This window comes from Gigantopelta aegis, chromosome 11, assembly GCF_016097555.1.
Source record: "Gigantopelta aegis isolate Gae_Host chromosome 11, Gae_host_genome, whole genome shotgun sequence".
NCBI lineage: Eukaryota > Metazoa > Mollusca > Gastropoda > Neomphalida > Peltospiridae > Gigantopelta > Gigantopelta aegis.
In genome coordinates this window covers 26,404,708-26,425,677 of record NC_054709.1, presented here as the reverse complement: position 1 = coordinate 26,425,677, position 20,970 = coordinate 26,404,708, and the positions used below count along the sequence as shown (strand labels likewise).

The window sequence follows — 20,970 nt, the reverse complement described above, 5'->3', positions numbered from 1 at the left end:
AGAAATTATATATAATAAAACAAAAATTCTCTGTCGGCACAGAGTGTAAGAGTTATTACTCCCATCAGATTTCTCGGCAGTGACCGAAGTGAATTTATTAACATTGTACGCTACCCTAGTGGACGGATCTCAAGCAATAAGGAGGAAATCTACAACAAAAGAGGAATGGCAGCGTGCATCACCAAAGTCCTTGGACAAGCTAAACACTGTCAGGTTTGTTATAAAAATAAAATGATTATTAATTTATTTATTCATTTGACGTCACCAGTTAATTGCCGGTCAAGATTATTAGATACAATCTCATTACTAATTGCATGGTGTGCATTTTATTTCTTAGGTCGACAACAAACAGGTTTTTTGGTGTGTTTTTTTTAAAATATATTTTTAACAAAAAAAGTTTTATAGACACTATTCCAGGCAACATGATTTTTTTTTGGTAGACCAAAGGAAAGTCCTTCCTTTTTTTTTTTACTAGTTAATTGCCTGTTGGACACTTGGTAAATCACAATGGTAATCAGGATTGTGTAAGGGCGGGGGTTGGGTCTGGGTGGCTAACAAAATTCTAAAAATGGTAATTTCAGGGCATGAGTTCAACCCGTGCCCCCCGTTTCAATGGTTACGGTAGTTTTAGGTATATGGTTAGGGTTAGTTCATCAAGATTAACCTTGAATGCAAGCACAATGCGAGGTTTATCCTGCCGTAGCAGATCTGGGCGGTTCTGAGGAATTTTGTTCAGAACGAATTGTGGTCAAAATAACTACTACCATCACGTTTTCCCACCCTAATCATGTATTGTGATCTATTTTGAGCTCATGGAGACCAAGAAATACTTACTTTGAAACGATCTTCACTTTGAATAAACAAAAAAAGTCCCAACTGTGTTTTTTTTCCCACCGATCGATTTCTAGCAGCCAATTACGCTGGCAGACAATTTCAGCAGACACACATGGCGACATTCTAAACACCGGATTCATACGCCTTTCGGTTGTTATCTGTATTTCCCACACTTTTAAACACACTGTTATGCTAATTATCTTCATATAAAAAAACACACAAAAACAAAATAACAACCAAGACTCATTTTCATAGTCTTATATCGTTACTTATATCTCTATAATTTATACAACATAACAGTTTTATTGAGCACTTTTTTAACATCTGAAGTATCACTTTAAAATCATTCTGTACTACGGTAAGATGGGGGTGTTCAACTAGTTTCGTAAAGACCACAACCCGATTGAGTAAGTATTTCTTGGTCTCCATGAGTTCGAAATAGATCACAATACACGATTAGGGTGGGAAAACATGATGGTAGTCATTATTTTGACCGCAATTTGTTCTGAGCAAAATTCCTTGGAACCGTCCAGATCTGCTAACGGCTTAATGCCTCGGCAGGATAAACCTCGCATTGTTCTTGCACTCGAGGTTAATCTTGGTGAACTAGGATAGGGTTAGTCTTTTAGTTTAGTGCCTTTGATATAGAGGGGTATGGGTCGAACTCTTTCCAAGTTCAGTTTGTGGAAGGCAAAGGGATCGAGATCTGTATGTGGGTTTTGGGTACATGCTCTTAGGAAAATTTTAAAATAAAGACACTTTGTATTTTCTGAGAATGAGGAATTCCTGAAGAATAAAACAAAAGAAAAAAAGAGAGGGACAAAAAAAGAAATTAAAAAGGGCACTTCAGTTGGTGGAGTAGGGGTGGGGCTCATGGGACCCCTGTGACCATCCTCTAGATCTGCCAGTGAATCACAGCTTTGATACAAACTTTTAAAATAAACTCCAGAAATCCTTAAAACTGACCAGTGGCTTTCCGAATTGGTCGTGTGTACCAGGAATGGCCAAAAGTACTTGTCTTCTCCCCCCAGACGAGTAAAAGTTTGCTCGGACAAGCAAAATTTATAATTCGGTCGTCCGCTGGGCGACCGAAATTTCCGAACACAAACTGTCTCTTTATCCCTTTGCTACACTTGCAATTTCAGTGCTTTTAGATTTAAAAAAAAATCTACTAGCCATGGGATAAGTGATTTTAAACATTTACTAGCCACGATTAAAAATCCACTAGCCCTACTATATTTTTAAGTTATAACAATTTTACTAAATAGTAGTAGTAATCAGATATGTCACCTAAAGAGGGAGATATAGCTTAAAAATACTAACATTGGAGGGCTGGGTTGGGGTTAGGATATTTATATTTACAAAATAGACTTAACTGCAACATTTGACATGAAAAATTCACTAGCTGTCGGGCATGGCAATAGTAGTTATTTACTAGCCCAACATTAAATATCACTAGCCATGGAAGTGGGGCTACCATGATCTAGAAGCCCTGAATTTTTGTAATTCCGTAGTTTGCAGCAAGTGTTGTCTGTCATTTCAAAACTTGGCCAAGACCGTGAGGCCTTTTACAGACTTCGCTTGGTTGTGCAAGTAAGAAAACTATAACTGTTACACTGTTAAAGAACAGCGAGTAGGCGCATATGCAGGACAATTTGTAACAAGATCAAAGCAGTCTCCGACTGAGTTTGTGTTTTGTACTCAGATCGAGAGCACCAAACGCTGGAATTTCTAAGGAAAAACAGAAGGTATACTCCCCCGGAAAATTGTGAAAATTAAATGTCCAGAATTCTACAAGTAAAATTCATCCTGAAAAATAGAAGAGTATAATTTTTTTAATATTTAAAAACAAAAAATCTCTTTAGTACACTCGTCCATCATGACTCCCCTTCCCCTCCAAAACCCCCCCCCCCCCCCAAAACAAACAAAAGCAAACCCACAACCCCGCAAAGTTAATGTTATTGACTGTGAAATCATTAACTCAAAGTAGCATATTTTCGATGATAATTCTAATGTAAAGTGTTAAAGTTTAAAAAAAGATCATAAACTCATTTCCAATTTTTCTTCATTCCGATAGCAATTTTTTTTTTTACATTCACAAATTAAAGGAAATAAACATATTTAGTAATACAGGGTTTACAAGTGCGTGAAATTGTTTGACACCAACAGTTTAATTTTGATTTAAATTACATACGTTTTGGGACGAGTTAATATATTTGTGGGCAAGTGAAATTTGATAATAACTTGCCCGGCAGGCAATTGAATATTTTAGAATATGGCCAGCCCTGTGTACATTGTATTACAAACTGTGGCCAGCCCTGTGTACATTGTATTACAAACTGTGGCCAGCCCTGTGTACATTGTATTACAAACTGTGGCCAGCCCTGTGTACATTGTATTACAAACTGTGGTCAGCCCTGTGTACATTGTATTACAAACTGTGGCCAGCCCTGTGTACATTGTATTACAAACTGTGTAATATTTCCAGAATATCCAATCTATCAGCTGGGTTCTTAAGTCGGCACCAGCTGTTGGTCAGATTCGATATCCATCGGCCAAACACTATGATCCAAAATGGAGGAAACAGAGAAGAGAAAAAGTCAGGAAGGTATGTACAGATGGTTTCATCATTTATTATGTTTTAAACTACTTAAGCGACTGTTTATTGTAAGTACAGTGTTCTCACTGGGTGAAAATTAAAGGCGGGCGGCTGCATGGCACCATACCATTAAACGAAAGGGGGGGGGGGAGAGCTTGGTTCCACATATCGTTGTGTGTTGGTAGACTTTGTGGAAAGACACTCCTTATTTTGCTTCTCAGTATTTGGTACAAAAAAGTTGAAATACAAGCCGACTCATCTTTTAGTTGAACTGAAGATGTGGTCTGACATTCACAGGTAGTTCCAGTTTTGCTGAACTGATCAAAGTTTTAATATTATTTTAATAAAGATTTCAAGATACATGTATATGAAAAGCAATAAAGATGGTGGTTTATTTTGTATTGAAGAATAATAATAATATACTTATTGCTGGCTTATTGGGATGTATATTATTACAGAACATTGCAATGCATGTCTATTTGATCATGGTGTAAAAGCCAGGTAGATTTGTTTCTCTAGTTCTAAGACACATTCCTAACATTACACGTTAAATATTACGTAACCACCATCTGGCCAGAAGGCTTATTCACTGGAATGGAACAAAATGCTTGTGCCCGTTATATATCATAGCCTTCACATTTAACCATTTTATGTATTAAATATAATAATATACTATTATGTAACCACCAGCTCGCCAGAGGGCGTATTCACTGGAATGGAACAAAATGGTTGCTCCTGTTATATATCATAGCCGTCACATTTAACCGTTTTATTAATTAATTATAATAATATACTTGTTGATATTAAGCAATAATGTGCATTATATATATTGTTGAATATGCATACCAGTCCAAAAGCCTTGCTTATGCATTCCTTTAAGGCAATTGATGTAAAATCCAAGGTAATCTAAACAACAAAACCGAAATACATGACCAGGGCCATATCTCTGCAAACTTCAGTCGAATGAGCATTTGACAAAATAGTAGAAGATTCCATGGATCTCTATCTAGTGCCTCTTCTATAGGAGGACAGCCGCTCCTGAGGAAATCCTTTACTGGAAATTTCGTCCCTCTTGCATCGCCACAAAGTTTATTCCATCCCTCTTGCATTGCCACAAAGAGAACTGCCATGCCCAAACTAAATACTAAAGCACCTGCAGTTCTACCTTTAGTTCTTTCTGCATTATATTTTATTTCTTAGACGATGCAAGTCAAGCTGCATGCATTGGCTGTTCTAGCATTTTGTTTTCACCTAGATGATATTTAATTTAAAAATTATATTTAATTTGTATATAATTTAATGGTACTTTTTACAGAAACATTTTTATTTATAATGAATTTCTTTTTAAAACTTAATACTATATATAACATGTGTTTATATGAATTTTAACTTTATTTATTTATTATTGATTTCCATTTGATGCAGACAGACTATATACGGTCAGTACATGGCTATTATTTAACCAAGAACATTCTAATGTTCAGTTTCAGTGTGATAATTGGAGGGCTAGTTGAATTTGAGGTGGGCCATGGTTTTCGTGTTAATTTTCAACCCTGCACCAAACAACAACAATAATTATTAGAATTTTAAGCCTAAATATAAAAATATAAAGATATATGGCAGTTTGCATCTATGATAATGGACCATTAATATTCTTTCTTACACACCTGTTGGTGAGAGCACCATGCATTATTTTTGATAACACATTGTGACATAGTTGTTTACACACAGTGTTCATTAGTGTTCATCAGGGCCCCGTTCCACGAAGCGATCTTAGCCCTAAGATTACCGTTAGCACATAGCTACCCTATGCACTAAAGTTGATCTTAGGGCTAAGATCGCTTCGTGGAACGGGGCCGTGAACACTATACAGTGGCTACTGAGATGTTATCAACACATCTTCTGTATTTAGGGAATCTTATGTATGACATCACGTTTGCAAGATGCCTATATCAGGCTACGGAATCATTTTGAAACGACAATACTGACATCCCGAACCATCCCTGAGTTATGGCCAAATAGTGAAAGAATTGTACGCAGCCGGTTACGTAATCACAAAAGACGACTACGACCATTCAGCAATACGTACTGTAGTTCTGTTACAATGTCATCAACGGTGCACTACACATGGTATAGACTACTCTTTAGGTTCAAAGGGGAGGGATTTAGCTCAGTCGGTTAGTGCTCGCTTGAGGTGCTTGCATCGCAGGATCGAACCACCTTAGTGAATCCATTCAGCTGATTAGTTTTTGTTTTGTTCCAACCAGTGCACCACAACTGGATGAAGACTGTGTTATGTGCTTTCCTGTCTGTGGCAAAGTACATATAAAAGATCCTTTGCTGCATTATTGTCCGAACCAAATTGTTAACAACTACGAAAAATTACTCTCCTACCTTTAATTGCCGTTAGATTTCCTCCAAAGTTTGTCCAGACACAAATCTTGAAAAAAACATTACAGTGACACAGATTCCACATAACAGATGATAACCATGTCACCTATATCGACTACGCTGAGAGCGCATAGGGAAAAAAGCATGTAATTTTGTATCGGCTGCCAATGGATGTTCTTGTTAGGACTAATCTGTCATAACATGATATAAAAGCAAACGTGATGACGTCATTATTATTATTTTTTATTATTATTATTATTATTTTAATGATACCACTAGAGATAATCGATTTCATATTAATTGTGTCACATACTTTGGAGGCTTTCACCCCTCTTGAAGAGTATTCCATAAACAAGCATCATGGCAGACGGCAGAAAACTGCATGTATTTTTCCCTATGCAATCTCAGCAAAGAAAATATTGGCGACATCGTTGCAGTCTCGTGTGTGGAATCTGTATATTTGTAGTGTTTTTTTTGCGATTTGTGTCTGGACAAACTTTGGAGGAAATCTAACGGCAATTAAAGGTAGGAGAGTAATTTTTTGTAGTTATTAACAATTTGGTTCGGACAATAGGAAAAATGTAGAGGGTTTCCTCTGTTGACTACGAGTCATTATTACCACATGTTTCACTTCTAATAGCCGATGATTAATTAATCAATGTGCTCTAGTGGCTTTGTTAAACAAAACAAACAAACTTCAGGTTCAGAAGACAGGACTGGTCGATCATGCTTTTAACAGATAAATAATACACGTACATGTATGCAAAACAAAAGGTTTGTAAGTATTTCTGAGATTTTAAGGGTGCACAAGAACGTTTTCCCGTGAGTATGTATGGATATTGGATTGTATATTGTGCATTTTGAGCAGCATTTGCTGCCTGCTCCCTGTCAATTTTGAGAATTTTGAATAAACGTAAAAATACAACAAATATCAGGTCTAGCTCTTGGCAAGCAAACAGTTTCACCAAATTATCTATAAAACTTCAAAAATGGCAGACACTGAGCTATTTTCTAACAAAATATCAGTTACTACATGTAATTTTTTCGTCAAATTGTCATAAAATTTGCCAGTTGTTTTTAAAATTCATAATTGGTGAATTTGGCGAGTGGCAAAGCTAACCTTTAATATGGCAGTTTGCGTGTACATGTGTGAATATTACACGGTTTTGTTTCTCAAATTTGACTTGACACCCATGGATTTGACTTTGGGAATTTTAGCTTCTTTTTAAAAAAATTGGGATTTTTCAGTTTCATTTCAAAAACATCTCATTAAGCTAAGTTAGAATTTAAAAGAGTACTACTATACTTGTATTTATGACTGTCTTAGTTTCGCACAAAATTTGAGTACTTATTCAAATTAGTATATCTATTTAATTTTTGCATTATGAAACGTTATAGGAAAGAGAAGGGCTGTTTGCCAAGTGTTACATATTGTTTTCAAAATATATCTTTATATAATAATTAAAAATGGAAATTATTTACATTCAGTTCTGGAATATTTTACTCTAAAACTGGGAATAAAAAACGACATGGCCTTTGGGAAATGATGTTAATTATCGGAGTCTAGAAACATAAGTGATAAAACCGTATTGTACTATATGAACCTTTGATATTGTGTATACATATTTCATGTAGGTCGACCTTCCGGACTTCCGTCAGATGATGGCCGATCTCAAGATGTCCCCTGATGAAATGAGAACGAGAATGAAGAAAGAAGGCCGCTTACCACCGCGACACCACCAGGATCGCCCACTCAACATTTCAGCAACAGGTTTGTTAAGAATCGGATATATATATATATATATATATATATATATATATGTACATGACACAGGGATGCAGGCATTGAATTAGCACAGTGCATGGTAACGTTAACCGACTTACAGGTTACCACAAATTACAGGCCTGATAAGTTACAACACTTTTATGAAGTTCATTATAATCTTTCCACTAATATGTCGATACTTTGTTATTCATTCATGTCATTGTTCTCATTGTACTCCAATCTGATTAAAATTGGCTCTACTGGTCTACCAGTAGATCTAACAGCATTGCGTGTACTCCCATGTCCAGGTGACATTTCATCTTTAAATAACAATTTAAATATCAACCAATTAGACTTCGCCTTTTATAGCATTATTCGGGAGCATACCAATTCTAAAAATATCGGGTGAGACTATTTATGCAATAGGCGAACTTGTTGGTCTATTTCAACATTAAAAAACAGGGGGAAAAGTACAGTAATAAACTCTGGATTGTATACTAGTATAAACAGATTTTATGGCTTTACCATCACAGTTTTTTTCGTCTTAAAACAAATTTTATAAAAAAATTTTATATTGAAATTAGTTTCCGGCATACTTTGTAATTCACCCGAATAATTTCGTATACCCTCAGCATAATCCCGAATGTTTTCAAATTCTTTTCAAATCACTGGCATGAATTTGCAAGTACGGTTTTGATTGGTCGAATAAAAGGTCAACTGGACATGAGCTCCAACGGGCTGCTGTTAGATCCACATGTAATAGTGGAGCTAATTTTAATTAGATTGATTGTACTCATAATTTACATTTAAACAGCACATAACACAGGTGATCAAACTTTAGGTTGTGGTGGTTTTGTTAAATGTTCAGTTCTCGAGTTTAGTGACATGTGGTAACATTGTGGTAAGCTGGATAACTGTCCAGCCTCAGTGGTGTTGTGTTTAAGCCATCGATCTAAGCCTGGCTGGTACAGGGTTCGCAGCCCGGTACTGGTTCCAACCCAGAGCGAGTTTTAATGACTCAATGGGTAGGTGTACAACCACTACACCCTGTTATCTCTCACTAACCACTGACAACTAACCCACTGTTCTGAATGCCCAGATAGCTGAGGTGTGTGCCCAGGACAGTGTGCTTAAACCTTAATTGGATATAAGCACGAATATGAGTTAAAATGAAATGCAGAATGACAGTTCACGACTTATTTTAATGTCTGATCGTGTAGAGGGTCATGTAATGAGTTTAATAAGATTGATTTTATGTTTTACATATGAATATATCTTTTCCAGGTGCCATCATTGAGGAGTTCGTCCCACCAGAGGGAGATGGTAAAAAATCTCTAATTTCCCCACAGGTAACTAACTTGAGAAATCAACCACAGACCTCTGAAAATTGCAAGAACGATCCTGTGAATTTAAATTTGCATAACCAATTTTTTGTGTGCGCGAAATTTGGATCACCATTTACTTGGATATATAACGGGTTATGCAATAAGAAAATGGGTTACCTGGATTTATTTCTGCGTAGCCGATAAATGGGTCACGCAGATTTTCAATTCTACGAGGCCTGAACCAGCATCTAGGAATTGAAGTTTTGCATAAAATCATTTATAGGGAAAAATTTAAAAACAAAATCGTTTATGGTGTTACAAACAAAAGAACAATTTAAGGTAAGACATATCATTTATAAGATGGTGTCAGTGATGTGTAAAATGCATTGCACAGATGAAAAATGGGTTACTTGTACACAAAGCTTCATACCGGCCTCGGTGGCGGCGTGGCAGGCCATCGGTCTACAGGCTGGTAAGTACTGGGTTCGGATCCCAGTCGAGGCATGGGATTTTTAATCGAGATACCGACTCCAAACCCTGAGTGAGTGCTCCGCAAGGCTCAATGGGTAGGTGTAAACCACTTGCACCGACCAGTGATCCATAACTGGTTCAACAAAGGCCATGGTTTGTGCTATCCTGCCTGTGGGAAGATCCCTTGCTGCCTGTCGTAAAAAGAGTAGCCTATGTGGCGACAGCGGGTTTCCTCTAAAAACAGTGTCAGAATGACCATATGTTTGACGTCCAATAGCCGATGATAAGATAAAAAATCAATGTGCTCTACCGGCGTCGTTAAATAAAACAAACTTTACTTTTTTTTTTACAAAGCTTCATGTGCAAGCAATTGGCACCCCCTCCTTGAATCATGTACACACTGTCAGTAAGTCCATTAAATACACCTATAGTATATAGGGGGTCAAAACAAGAAAATTAAGCCAATTTAAACAAATCTTCATCTCTACTTCAACAAAAGTTTGTTTTGAGCACATTGACTTTTTAATCATCGGCTATTGGATGTGAAACATTTGGTAATTTTGACATATAGTCATAGAATGGAAACCCACTACATTTTTCCATTAGTAATAAGGGATCTTTTATATGCACCATCCCACAAAGAGGATAGCACATATCACTGCCTTTGCATTGGCTGGAACGAGAAATAGCCCAATGGGCCAACCGATTGGGATCGATCCTCGACTGACTGCGCATCAGGCGAGCGCTTTACCACTGAGCTAAATCTCGCTCCACCCTCTACTTCAACAAATGCTACAACCAAACGGTCTTCATATATGTTACGATCTATAGATGGTTTATCTTATTTGTGAATGTCATGTCCACCGGGCAGAGGGAGAAGGTTACAAATGCTACAACCAAACGGTCTTCATATATGTTAGGGTCTATAGATGGTTTATCTTATTTGTGAATGTCATGTCCACTGACCGGCCTCGGTGACGTCGTGGTTAGGCCATCGGTCAACATGCTGGTAGGTACTGGGTTCGGATTCCAGTCGAGGCATGGGATTTTTAATCCAGATACCGACTCCAAACCCTGAGTGAGTGCTCCGCAAGGCTCAATGGGTAGGTGTAAACCACTTGCACCGACCAGTGATCCATAACTGGTTAAAAAAAAGGCCATGATTTGTGCTATCCTGCCTGTGGGAAGCGCAAATAAAAGATCCCTTGCTGCTAATAGGAAAGAGTAGCCCATGTAGTGGCGACAGCGGGTTTCCTCTCAAAATATGTGTGGTCCTTAACCATATGTCTGACGCCATATAACCGTAAATAAAATGTGTTGAGTGCGTCATTAAATAAAACCTTTCTTTCTTTGTCATGTCCACTGGGGAGAGGGTGAAGGTTACTTTTGTTATATAAAGAAATGCATTTAAACTAATTTCTTCAGATCTAGAAGATCCATTAATTTCAACTAAATTTGACCCATGGAGACTCAAAATAGGGGCCTGAGTGGTAAGGTGGTAAGGCCCGAGTGGTAAGGCCCGAGTGGTAGGGGCCCGAGTGGTAGGGGCCCGAGTGGTAGGGGCCCCGAGTGGTAGGGGCCCGAGTGGTAGGGCCCAAAAGGGAAAACAACTAAGACCATTATTAAAATAATTTTCTCTTCTTCCGTAAATGCCTTGACACATGTAAAAATTAATTTGTGAATTTGCTCATTCTGATACAAACCCCCCCCCCCCCCCACCCCACCCACCCACAGAAAATGGGTATCATGGGTAGATGCGGGTGAACAGTTTACTCAGGTGACCGTTTAGACCTATGGGCCTCTTGTTATAATTCATAATGCCATGTAGAAAACTAGGTGTATAAATTTTGCTGTTACAATGCAGTTTTCGAAATAAGCACTTGTCCGTTTTTCCTGACAAGTGAAAATCTGCTCGGACAAGCAAAATGTAACTTATTGGTTGTCCAGTGGACAAGTAAAAATGTTCAATGCAGTTTAATTTTGAGAAATAAAAAATACAGTCCCTGTACTTGAATAAAAGAAAACATTTATTTGGACATGTGAAAATATTGCTGGACAAGTAGATTTCTCCATGTTCTTGTCCGGTGGACAAATGAAAAATTCTGCTTATTTCTATCGCTGCAATGGATACTCTTTTTCAGGGGGTGAAAACAAAGTATAAAGAATTTGAGAAGAAGGGAAAATCGTTTATGGAATTGCGAAAAGTGCGACAGTTTGAAGAGGACTTTGACACGAAGGAATTTGCACAACAGGCGCAGGACATCGTCATAGAGGCACAGGAATGTTTGCAGGAGTGAGTTTTTATATCGAGGACTCACATCCAAAACTTAGTTATGGCAGGCCCACTGATATCACGGAAACGATCGTTTCCTATACCGTGTCCATAAAATCACGGAAACGAAATTTCGTTTCCTATGATTATATCGAGTACAAATATTCAGCGAAAATAATATATATAATAATTTTTTTAAAATCCGATCCGATCCGATGGCTTCCCATGATCACAAGGCACGGAACTAAAAAAAAGTGTGGTTAGAATTTGATCATTATAGTGAAACTGACACCAACAAAGATTTTTCGTATCAGTCCAATTGTATGGGGCGGGATGTAGCCCAGTGGTAAAGCATTCGCTTGATGCGCGGTTGGTCTAGGATCCATACCTGTCGGTGGACCCATTGGGCTATTTCTCGTTCCAGCCAGTGCTCCACAACTTGTGTAACAAAGGCTGTGGTATGTACTATCCTGTCTCTGGGATGGTGCATATAAAAGATCCATTGCTGCTAATCGAAAAGAGTAGCCCATGAAGTGGCGACAGCGGGTTTCCCCTCTCAGTATCTGTGTGGTCCTTAACTATATGTCCGACGCCATATAACCGTAAATAAAATGTGTTGAGTGCGTTGTTAAATAAAACATTTCCTTCCTTCCTTCCAATTTTATATATAAACAGGATGTTTTGAAAATACAAATAAACTTATTCTCAGAAATAAAATAGAATCCGGGTTAAAAGTAAATTCCTACAATTCAACCATACCTGTCGTCACTAACACAGTAGAAGAGCACAACACTAAAGGGAAGTAACTTATCCTGCAGTATACTCTTATGTTCTATGCAGAGTGGTTTCCCATGAAATTTGAAAAACTATGGCCTGCTATGGTTGACGATATACCAGGCGTAACGTTTAAAAAATTGAAAAGTCCAAGAAGAAATATATATATTATATAATATGTATATCATTATGTAGACTTACATCACTCCATTAAAAATAATGGTTGATCAATCGGACTACGAAAGCCTCTTAATAAAGACTAATTTAAATTTTATTTAGCAACGAATCTAGTTATTAGTGCACCCTAGACAAAATAAGTAAACAGTCTTTGCCAGAATAGATAGGTAATCACTCCCGCTTCCCCTCCGCACTATCCATTCCCAGTCTGGAGCTTGCCACAGTAAGATGTGTTTTGTTTCGCCTGTGCACACTGCACGTGTTTTCGTGTGCTCAACTTGGGAATCCTCCATTTTGTTTTATTTTTCAACGAAATGGACTTTTCTACTGGGATGTATGTGGCCATCGTGACTGATTGAATGCTGGGACACTTCTTGTTTTAACAGCCAGCACCACAAGGTTGGATTCTTTTTAGCGAGATTTCTTGCCCCCACGCCATTTTTCTGGCTTACTTTTTGTTGACATTTTTCCGTGACTTGTCTGACGGCCATTCTGCAAAAGGCCATGGTTGTTCGCGTTTAGTCTCTACATGTCCGAGCCTGTCCTAGCAGCACTGGAAGATTGACCGCCCCACTCTTAAGAAGAAATAGGAGGTGGGGTCGGCCCCTACTACTCTTTTTCTAGACTTTACTTTTGTTTTATTGTGATACCATCTCGTATTCTCTGGAGTTGGGCACGTCCACACCACTATATCAACCCATGACGAGTGGACTATACCCTAGTCTGATTCTCTCTTGTTCAGCCGGATCCGGCTTCTCAAGATCTGTATTTCAGCACAGCACTACACCTTCAACATCTAATGACTGTCAATCTAGGGGTTTCCTTGATGGGATGCAACCCATCTTGTGCACCTTAACAGCCTTAATGAGGCCACCAACATGGACATATAGATCTTCATTCAAAATTTTATGTTGAAATTACTTCTTTTGTAAAAATATTATTAAATAGTCCGAGCCTTTCTTCTTTCTTGTATATATTTTTGGACTGTCCATCTAAAATGTTCCAAATTATATCAATATTCGGCCGAGAAGTCGGTTATTTTATTTTCGACTTGTTAACTTTTTATTATACTTTTAAAAATATATTAACTTTTTCACTAATTGCTATTTTCACAGTTCTGCCCATTTTCAACTCTAACCCCCCACCCGTCCCTTCTGGCCCGGACCCAGTCACTGGCAAAGTCGGATATTGTGTCCAGGAGAGACATGCTTGAACCTTAATTGGATATAGGCACGTTACTATGTTATCCAATCGAATCCAATCCACACTTGCCTGGACAAATTAATTGCGCTGCAATAAAGATTTTTGTACATTAATGAATGAATGAACTGAATGTTTAGTGACACCCCAGCACCAAAAATATGTCGGCTATCGGGTGTCAAACAAAGGGAGATCATTTTACTCATGGCAAAGACAGTACAAGTACACACAAAATTCGACTACTCTTGTTTACAGGTACATATACCCCATACATGTTTCAAGAACAAGGCTAATTGACACAGGGTGGTACTAGATAAAATAAAATTGCATACATTTTTGGCCTAGATAAAACTATTTTTTTTTTTTACAACCAACACAGTCACATTTATCACCAATCACAGCACTTGTGGTGTTAAGGTCTCTGTCAAAAGTTTGGTGCACCTCAAACTTTGACCCAGTCGGAAGTAGTTTGGTTTAGTACTACAACTTAGAAACATTGTACTTCATTAATAACTGGTGCCGTCCTGTCTATGGGATGGTGCATATAAAAGATCCCTTGCTGCTAATTGAAAAGAGTAGCCCATGAAGTGGTGACAGCGGGTTTCCTCTCTATATTTGTGTGGTCCTTAACCATGTGGTCCTTAACCATATGTCCGACACCATATAACCGTTGAGTGCTTCGTTAAATAAAACATTGCCTTCCTTCCTTCACTAACAACTGAAAAACTTGATAAATAGGAATACCACTAGTTGTGAAGGAATTAAAAAAACCCATATCAATTAACATCTTTCTTTGTTTGTGTTGGTTTCCGTTGTGTTTAAAAAAGATTGTGATGAAATAATAATTAAAAAAAACACATTAAATTTGGAGTGACGTACATGTGTATTTTTGTTTTATGTTTGTTTTCAGTGTTTATAAAAATGAAGATAGACTCCATGATCTAGTCACGGAGAAAGCTTTTCCAGTGAGTATAATGATTTAGTAGTCCCCTACCAGTCCATCTGTCTTTCTCACTTATGTGCACCACGACTGGTATATCAAAGGCTGTGGTATGTGGGATGGTGCATTTAAAAGATCCCTTGCTACTAATGGAAAATATGTAGCGGGTTTCCTGGGCGCACACTTCAGCTATCTGGGCTGTCTGTCCAGAACAGTGGCTTAGTTGTTAGTGTTTAGTGAGAGAGAAGAGGGTGTAGTGGTCTTACATCTACCCATTGAGTTGTTAAAACTCTCTCTGGGTAGGAGCCGGTACCGGGCTGCGAACCCTGTACCTACCAGCCTTGTGTCCGATAGCTCAAGTACGGACTCATCAACAACATGCTAATATGTGTGTGCCCAGGACAGCGTGCTTGAACCTTAATTGGATATAAGCACAGAAATAAGTTGAAATGAAATGAAAGATGAGCCTGTGTAGGTATACTGAGATAAATAAATATGGGAACACTTTGTATTGTAGACCAAATTTCATTTGCTATCGGTGTCGCAATGTCTGGATAAAGTACAAAGATGTAATGTGTCTTTGAATGTCAGTAATGTGAGACTGAATGTCAGTAATGTGAGACTGAATGTCAGTAATGTGGGACTGGAGACTGGATGTCAGTAATGTGGGACTGGATATCAGTAATGTGAGACTGTATGTCAGTAATGTGAGACTGAATGTCAGTAATGTGAGACTGATTGTCAGTAATGTGAAATTGAATGTCAGTAATGTGAGACTGAATGTCAGTAATGTGAGATTGAATGTCAGTAATGTTAGATTGATTGTTAGTAATGTGAGACTGTATGTCAGTAATGTGAGACTGAATGTCAGTAATGTGAGACTGAATGTCAGTAATGTGAGACTGAATGTCGATAACATGGTTGACTTCCTTATATTATTGATGAGGGTTTTACTTACAGGCTCACTTTCCTGTTAGTGTTGGTGTGATCCTTTATTTCTTTCCAACGGTTTATATTAGTAATATTGTTAAATGTGTGAAAAAAATTACAAATGTCAATGTCATGTCTGTGTACAATGAAATAATTGTGGTTACTCCAAAAGACATTCTGACAGTCATGAAGGTAGGTAGCCATGAATCACTGACTGGAAGGATGAAAGAGAGGAAAAGTTTGTTTTGATTAACAACACCACTAGAGCACATTGATTTATTTATCATCAGCTATTGGATGTCAAACATGTTCATTTTGACACAGTCATAGAGAGGAAACCCGCTACATTTTTCCATTAGTAGCAAGGGATCTTTTATATGCGCCATCCCACAGACAGGATAGCACATACCACAGTCATTGATATACCAGTTGTGGTGCACTGGCTGGAACGAGAAAAAGCCCAATGGGCCGTCTGATAGGCATCGGTCCTAGACTGGCCGTGCATCAGGTGTGTGCTTTACCACTTATAAATGTGTAGTGTACGTGATCGAAGTAATAATTTATAGTACTAAATGTCCTCTTCTGCAGGAGATGGTGTTTGGCTTGGAGAACAAGACGTTCAGGTGGACGTTTGTCGAGTCGATCGAACCCCCGCGAGTAACACAGGTGCGCACACAGGAGATGTTTGGTAAAGACAATCTGTTTGCGCAGATCACAGTCAGGATGCACACGAAACAGGTGGGTTAAACTTCGAAGTGTATTTCACTTTTTCATATACATACTTATAGGATATTAAACAAGCTTCTATTTCGTATCATATTTGTGTTCTGAGTGATTTCAATTGTCATGAGCTTTAGTGAGTAACAATAAAAAAAAATTCACGAGGGACATAAACATGATATGAAACAGTAGCAAGTTTAATATTCTATTTATTACCCATAATCGATCTTACTTTATCTCACTCAACTCGTTTAGTTGACATTCCTGTATTGTAATGCACCAATCGATAATGTAGAAGTGACGCATCCCACTTGGCGTTACGCCAAGTGGGACGTACTACTTTGATATGTAGCAAGATATTTTTAAGCATATGGGTAATAAATGTGCTTACCTTTTTTTTCACACCTAATAGCAGAGGTATTTTTTTGTGCTAGGGTATCATTCATTCATCCGTTTGTTCGTTCATTCATTCATTTATACTTTTTTCGTGCTTATATTCAAGCATGCTGTCGTGAGAACACACATCAGCTATCTGGCCCATCCATGACAGTGGATTAGTGGTTAGTGAGAGAGAAGTCTGTGTACTGATCTTAAACCTACCCATTGAGTCGTTAAAACTCACTCTGGGTGGGAGCAGGTACTGGGCTGCGAACCCAGTACCTAGTAGCCTTGAGTCTGGTGGCTTAACCACGACACCACCACTATCTTTTTCATTTATGTATATGTATTGTTTTCCTACGGTGTGATGGCCATAGGATCAAATTCTGTCAATCATCACGTTAGATTTTGTTTCCCATTCTAGCTAGTACTGTGATATTCCATAACATTTTTAAAAGAGCAGTTTTTTTACGCAAAAATTTTAAATAATGTTTTTTCTGTGATATAATTATATATTTTTGCATATTATCATTTTACATTGTTGTTTTTAATAAAATTAAATGAATGTAGAATTATTGTATTAATGTGATTAATTCATTCTCACTGACTCACTCACTCACTCACTCACTCACTCACTCACTGTTTCATTTGTATACAGAACCTACATGCTGTTCTGTTTCTTGGAAAATGCATATGAAATGCTCAAAAATAAATAGCCTTTATTTAAGGATGATAGAGCATTTTCAGAGATAAATAAAATTAAATTAATGTAGAATTATTGTATTAATGTGACTTATTCATTCTCACTCACTCACTCACTCACTCACTCACTGTTTCATTTGTATATAGAACCTATATGCTGTTCTATTTCTGATTAAATGCATATGAAATGCTGAAAAAAAAATAGCCTTTATTTAAGCATGACCTAGCATTTTTAGAGAGAATACGTTATAGTAAACGAGTTGTCCTAGGAGACGTTTTATATTTTAAGTATGTTTTTTGATCATACATCTTGAGAGAATGAGGAGAGTATTCTGTTCATTAAAACAAAATTGGGACAATTTCTGCCAAAATAACTAAATGAATCAAGGGAATAAACAGCTACTTTTGACAAGGGAAAATGATGTCGCTATTTATAAATGAGACTTCATTATTATTATATTTCAGACATTTCTTATTGAAGTTTGTACAAAATATATTCTGGACTAAACAAAAGTATTTAAACTTAAAAGTTTGGTTAAAGTATGCGACTACCTTTAAGAACTGATCATGAATATTTTGCTACATGTATTTGTGCAATTATGAACAGCACACACATTTTTTGCATCAGCCACTATGAAGAATCATACAGTGTGGCACTGTTGATCTGCTAATCTCTCAAAATGCATGTCCCACAATATGGGATACAGAAATTATTCCATAAGTATCCCAGCCACTTCGGTCTTGCTCCTGGTATCCACCCATGTTTTAATGTGATTCATTTTCTACTTGCAGATACTTGCGGTGTACGACCGTTTTGGCCGGTTGATGTACGGCAGTGACAGAATAGCGAAGGATGTCTTGGAGTATGTGGTGCTAGAGAAGCACATCGCTAACGAGTACGGCTTGTGGAGAATTCACGGCAAGATCATCCCAGACTGGATGCCACCACGCGAACCTCTCTTAAAGACATTTCTCAAACCAGAGTTCTCTCCCTTGCCTGCTGAAGAAACCGAAGAAGACTCCTCGGTTCCTGCGACCACATGATGTAGAAGGAATAAAAGTCGCAAATGTAGTGGACATTTTGCAAGAATGTCTCTTCTGCTGAACTCAAAGTGTGGTCAATATTTTAGAGATTTCGGCTGCAATACTGTGTTTCAGAATATTATAGTGGGTCGGATGCGCTCGCCTGAGGAGCTCAAGTGGCCTCTGGCCGTGTTCTGTTTACAGTGAAACCCCTCTAAACGGGACAACCTCAGGATCAAGAAAAATGTCCGGTAATAAGAGGTATCTGGTTTAGAGAGGTAAAATTTTATACTGATTTTTAAAAGGGACTGTAATAATGGTCCGGTTTTCAAGGAATTCCGGTTTACAGAGGGTCTGGTTTTGAGCGGTTTCACGGTATATGTGAGAATATGGCTAGAGTATGCCGAGTGTTAAAAACTGTCAATTTTTTTTTTTATTACATTATTATTATTTAAAAGGACTACCAGTATGCTGGGTTTGCTAAAATGTGTTTGAACTTTAACATTTTGTAATGACTATTGTTACATATTAAATATATTTTCTGGATTAGAATATTAGTGTCTTTATATTCAAGGTTTTGCTGGTTGTTATTTTATTTATAAGTAGCCCAAACTGGATTTGGTATCCCAATAATAAACACGACTGGTACATCAAAGGCTGTGGTATGTGCTATCCTGTCTATGGGATGGTGCATATAAAAAAATTCTTGCTGCTAATTGAAAAGAGTAGCCCATGAAGTGGTGACAGCGGGTTTCCTCCCTCAATATCTATGTGGTCATTAACCATATGTCTGCCGCCATATAACCGTAAATAAAATGTATTGAGTGCGTCGGTAAATAAACCATTTTTCTTCCTTCCCAATAATAAAATAAAGTTTGACCTACAGTCCGTCCCATACTCCTACAATTTGTATTTTTTTGTAAATAATTTCAGTTTTGTTTGACGTGAGAAAAAAGTTAAAGTGTTTTGGAAATAATGAAAAACACACACTATTTTTGTGTGCAATATAGAAAACAATCTGCTCAGAAGTAAATAACTTATAGTAAATTCCATAGTATGAAAAAAGGTATTCCCTGTGGGAAGGACTATAGTTGCAAATATTAGAATGATCAGAAACATGTTTACTATATAGTAAAACTCCTCCAAACCACACACCTTCAGGATGAAGTAAAATGTCTGGTTTTAAGAGGTATCTGGTTTAGAGAGGTTAAGTTCTGTATTGATTTAAAAAAACGGACCATGAAAAATGTCCGGTTTTGGATGAATTCCAGGTAACAGAGGGACCGGTTTTGAGAGGTTTCACTTTATAAACACTAATATTTGATTTACCTGTTGTGATTTGGGGGTGTGTGTGTGTGTGTGTGTGTGTATGTGAAACCCTAATCAGACAACGAGTCCACCGAGGTGATTCAATCCCTAGACACAAGTACCTCAGGCGAGCACTCTACTGGCTGAGCAAGATGCTGCCCATAACAAACCAAGATACCTTGTGAAACATTGTTGTATTAAAAGTTTTATAATATTTTATCTTAAAAGGTTTACTTACCCAGGGCTTCTAGATTATGGTAGCCCCACTCCCATGGCTAGTGATATTCAGTGTTGGGCTAGTAAATAACTAATATTACCATACCAGACGGGGCTTCTAGATTATGGTAGCTCCACTCCCATGGCTAGTGATATTCAGTGTTGGGCTAGTAAATAACTACTATTGCCATGGCTGACGGGGCTTCTAGATTATGGTAGTCCCACTCCCATGGCTAGTGATATTCAGTGTTGGGCTAGTAAATAACTACTATTGCCATGGCTGACGGGGCTTCTAGATTATGGTAGTCCCACTCCCATGGCTAGTGATATTCAGTGTTGGGCTAGTAAATAACTACTATTGCCATGGCAGACGGGGCTTCTAGATTATGGTAGCCCCACTCCCATGGCTAGTGATATTCAGTGTTGGGCTAGTAAATAACTACTATTGCCATGGCTGACGGGGCTTCTAGATTATGGTAGTCCCACTCCCATGGCTAGTGATATTCAGTGTTGGGCTAGTAAATAACTACTATTGCCATGGCAGACGGGGCTTCTAGATTATGGTAGCCCCACTCCCATGGCTAGTGATATTCAGTGTTGGGCTAGTAAATAACTACTATTGCCATGCCCGATGGCTAGCAGAAAAAAAGTTGTCAAATGTTACAGATATGTCTGTTCTGTAAATATGAATATCCTATATGAATATAGTGTTTTTAAGCTGTATCTTCCTCTTTAGGTGACATCTGATTATTACTATTATGTAGTAATATTGTATTAACTTAAAGTAAAGTAGGGCTAGTGAATTTTTAATCATGGCTAGTAAATGTTTTAAATCCCATGGCTAGTGGATTTTATAAAAATGCTACAAGCCCTGATTTACCCTTAAAGCCCATCCAAATAAAGATAAAATTTGCCAAATTTCTTAATAACAAAGGAGCCTTCTAA

At 37.7% G+C, this 20,970-nt stretch overlaps 1 protein-coding gene across 1 annotated transcript; it reads left to right on the top strand.

Annotated features, from left to right (window-relative positions):
* The first annotated feature begins 27 nt into the window (after positions 1–27).
* LOC121385592 (probable 39S ribosomal protein L45, mitochondrial) lies at positions 28–19,047 on the top strand. The gene is made up of 8 exons (XM_041516333.1): positions 28–213; positions 3,323–3,442; positions 7,460–7,595; positions 8,874–8,938; positions 11,527–11,678; positions 14,719–14,773; positions 16,267–16,416; positions 18,271–19,047. Exons 1-8 carry the CDS (start codon positions 166–168, stop codon positions 18,520–18,522), a joined length of 978 nt encoding a protein of 325 aa, XP_041372267.1. The 5' UTR covers positions 28–165; the 3' UTR covers positions 18,523–19,047.
* Positions 19,048–20,970: the final 1,923 nt, after the last annotated feature.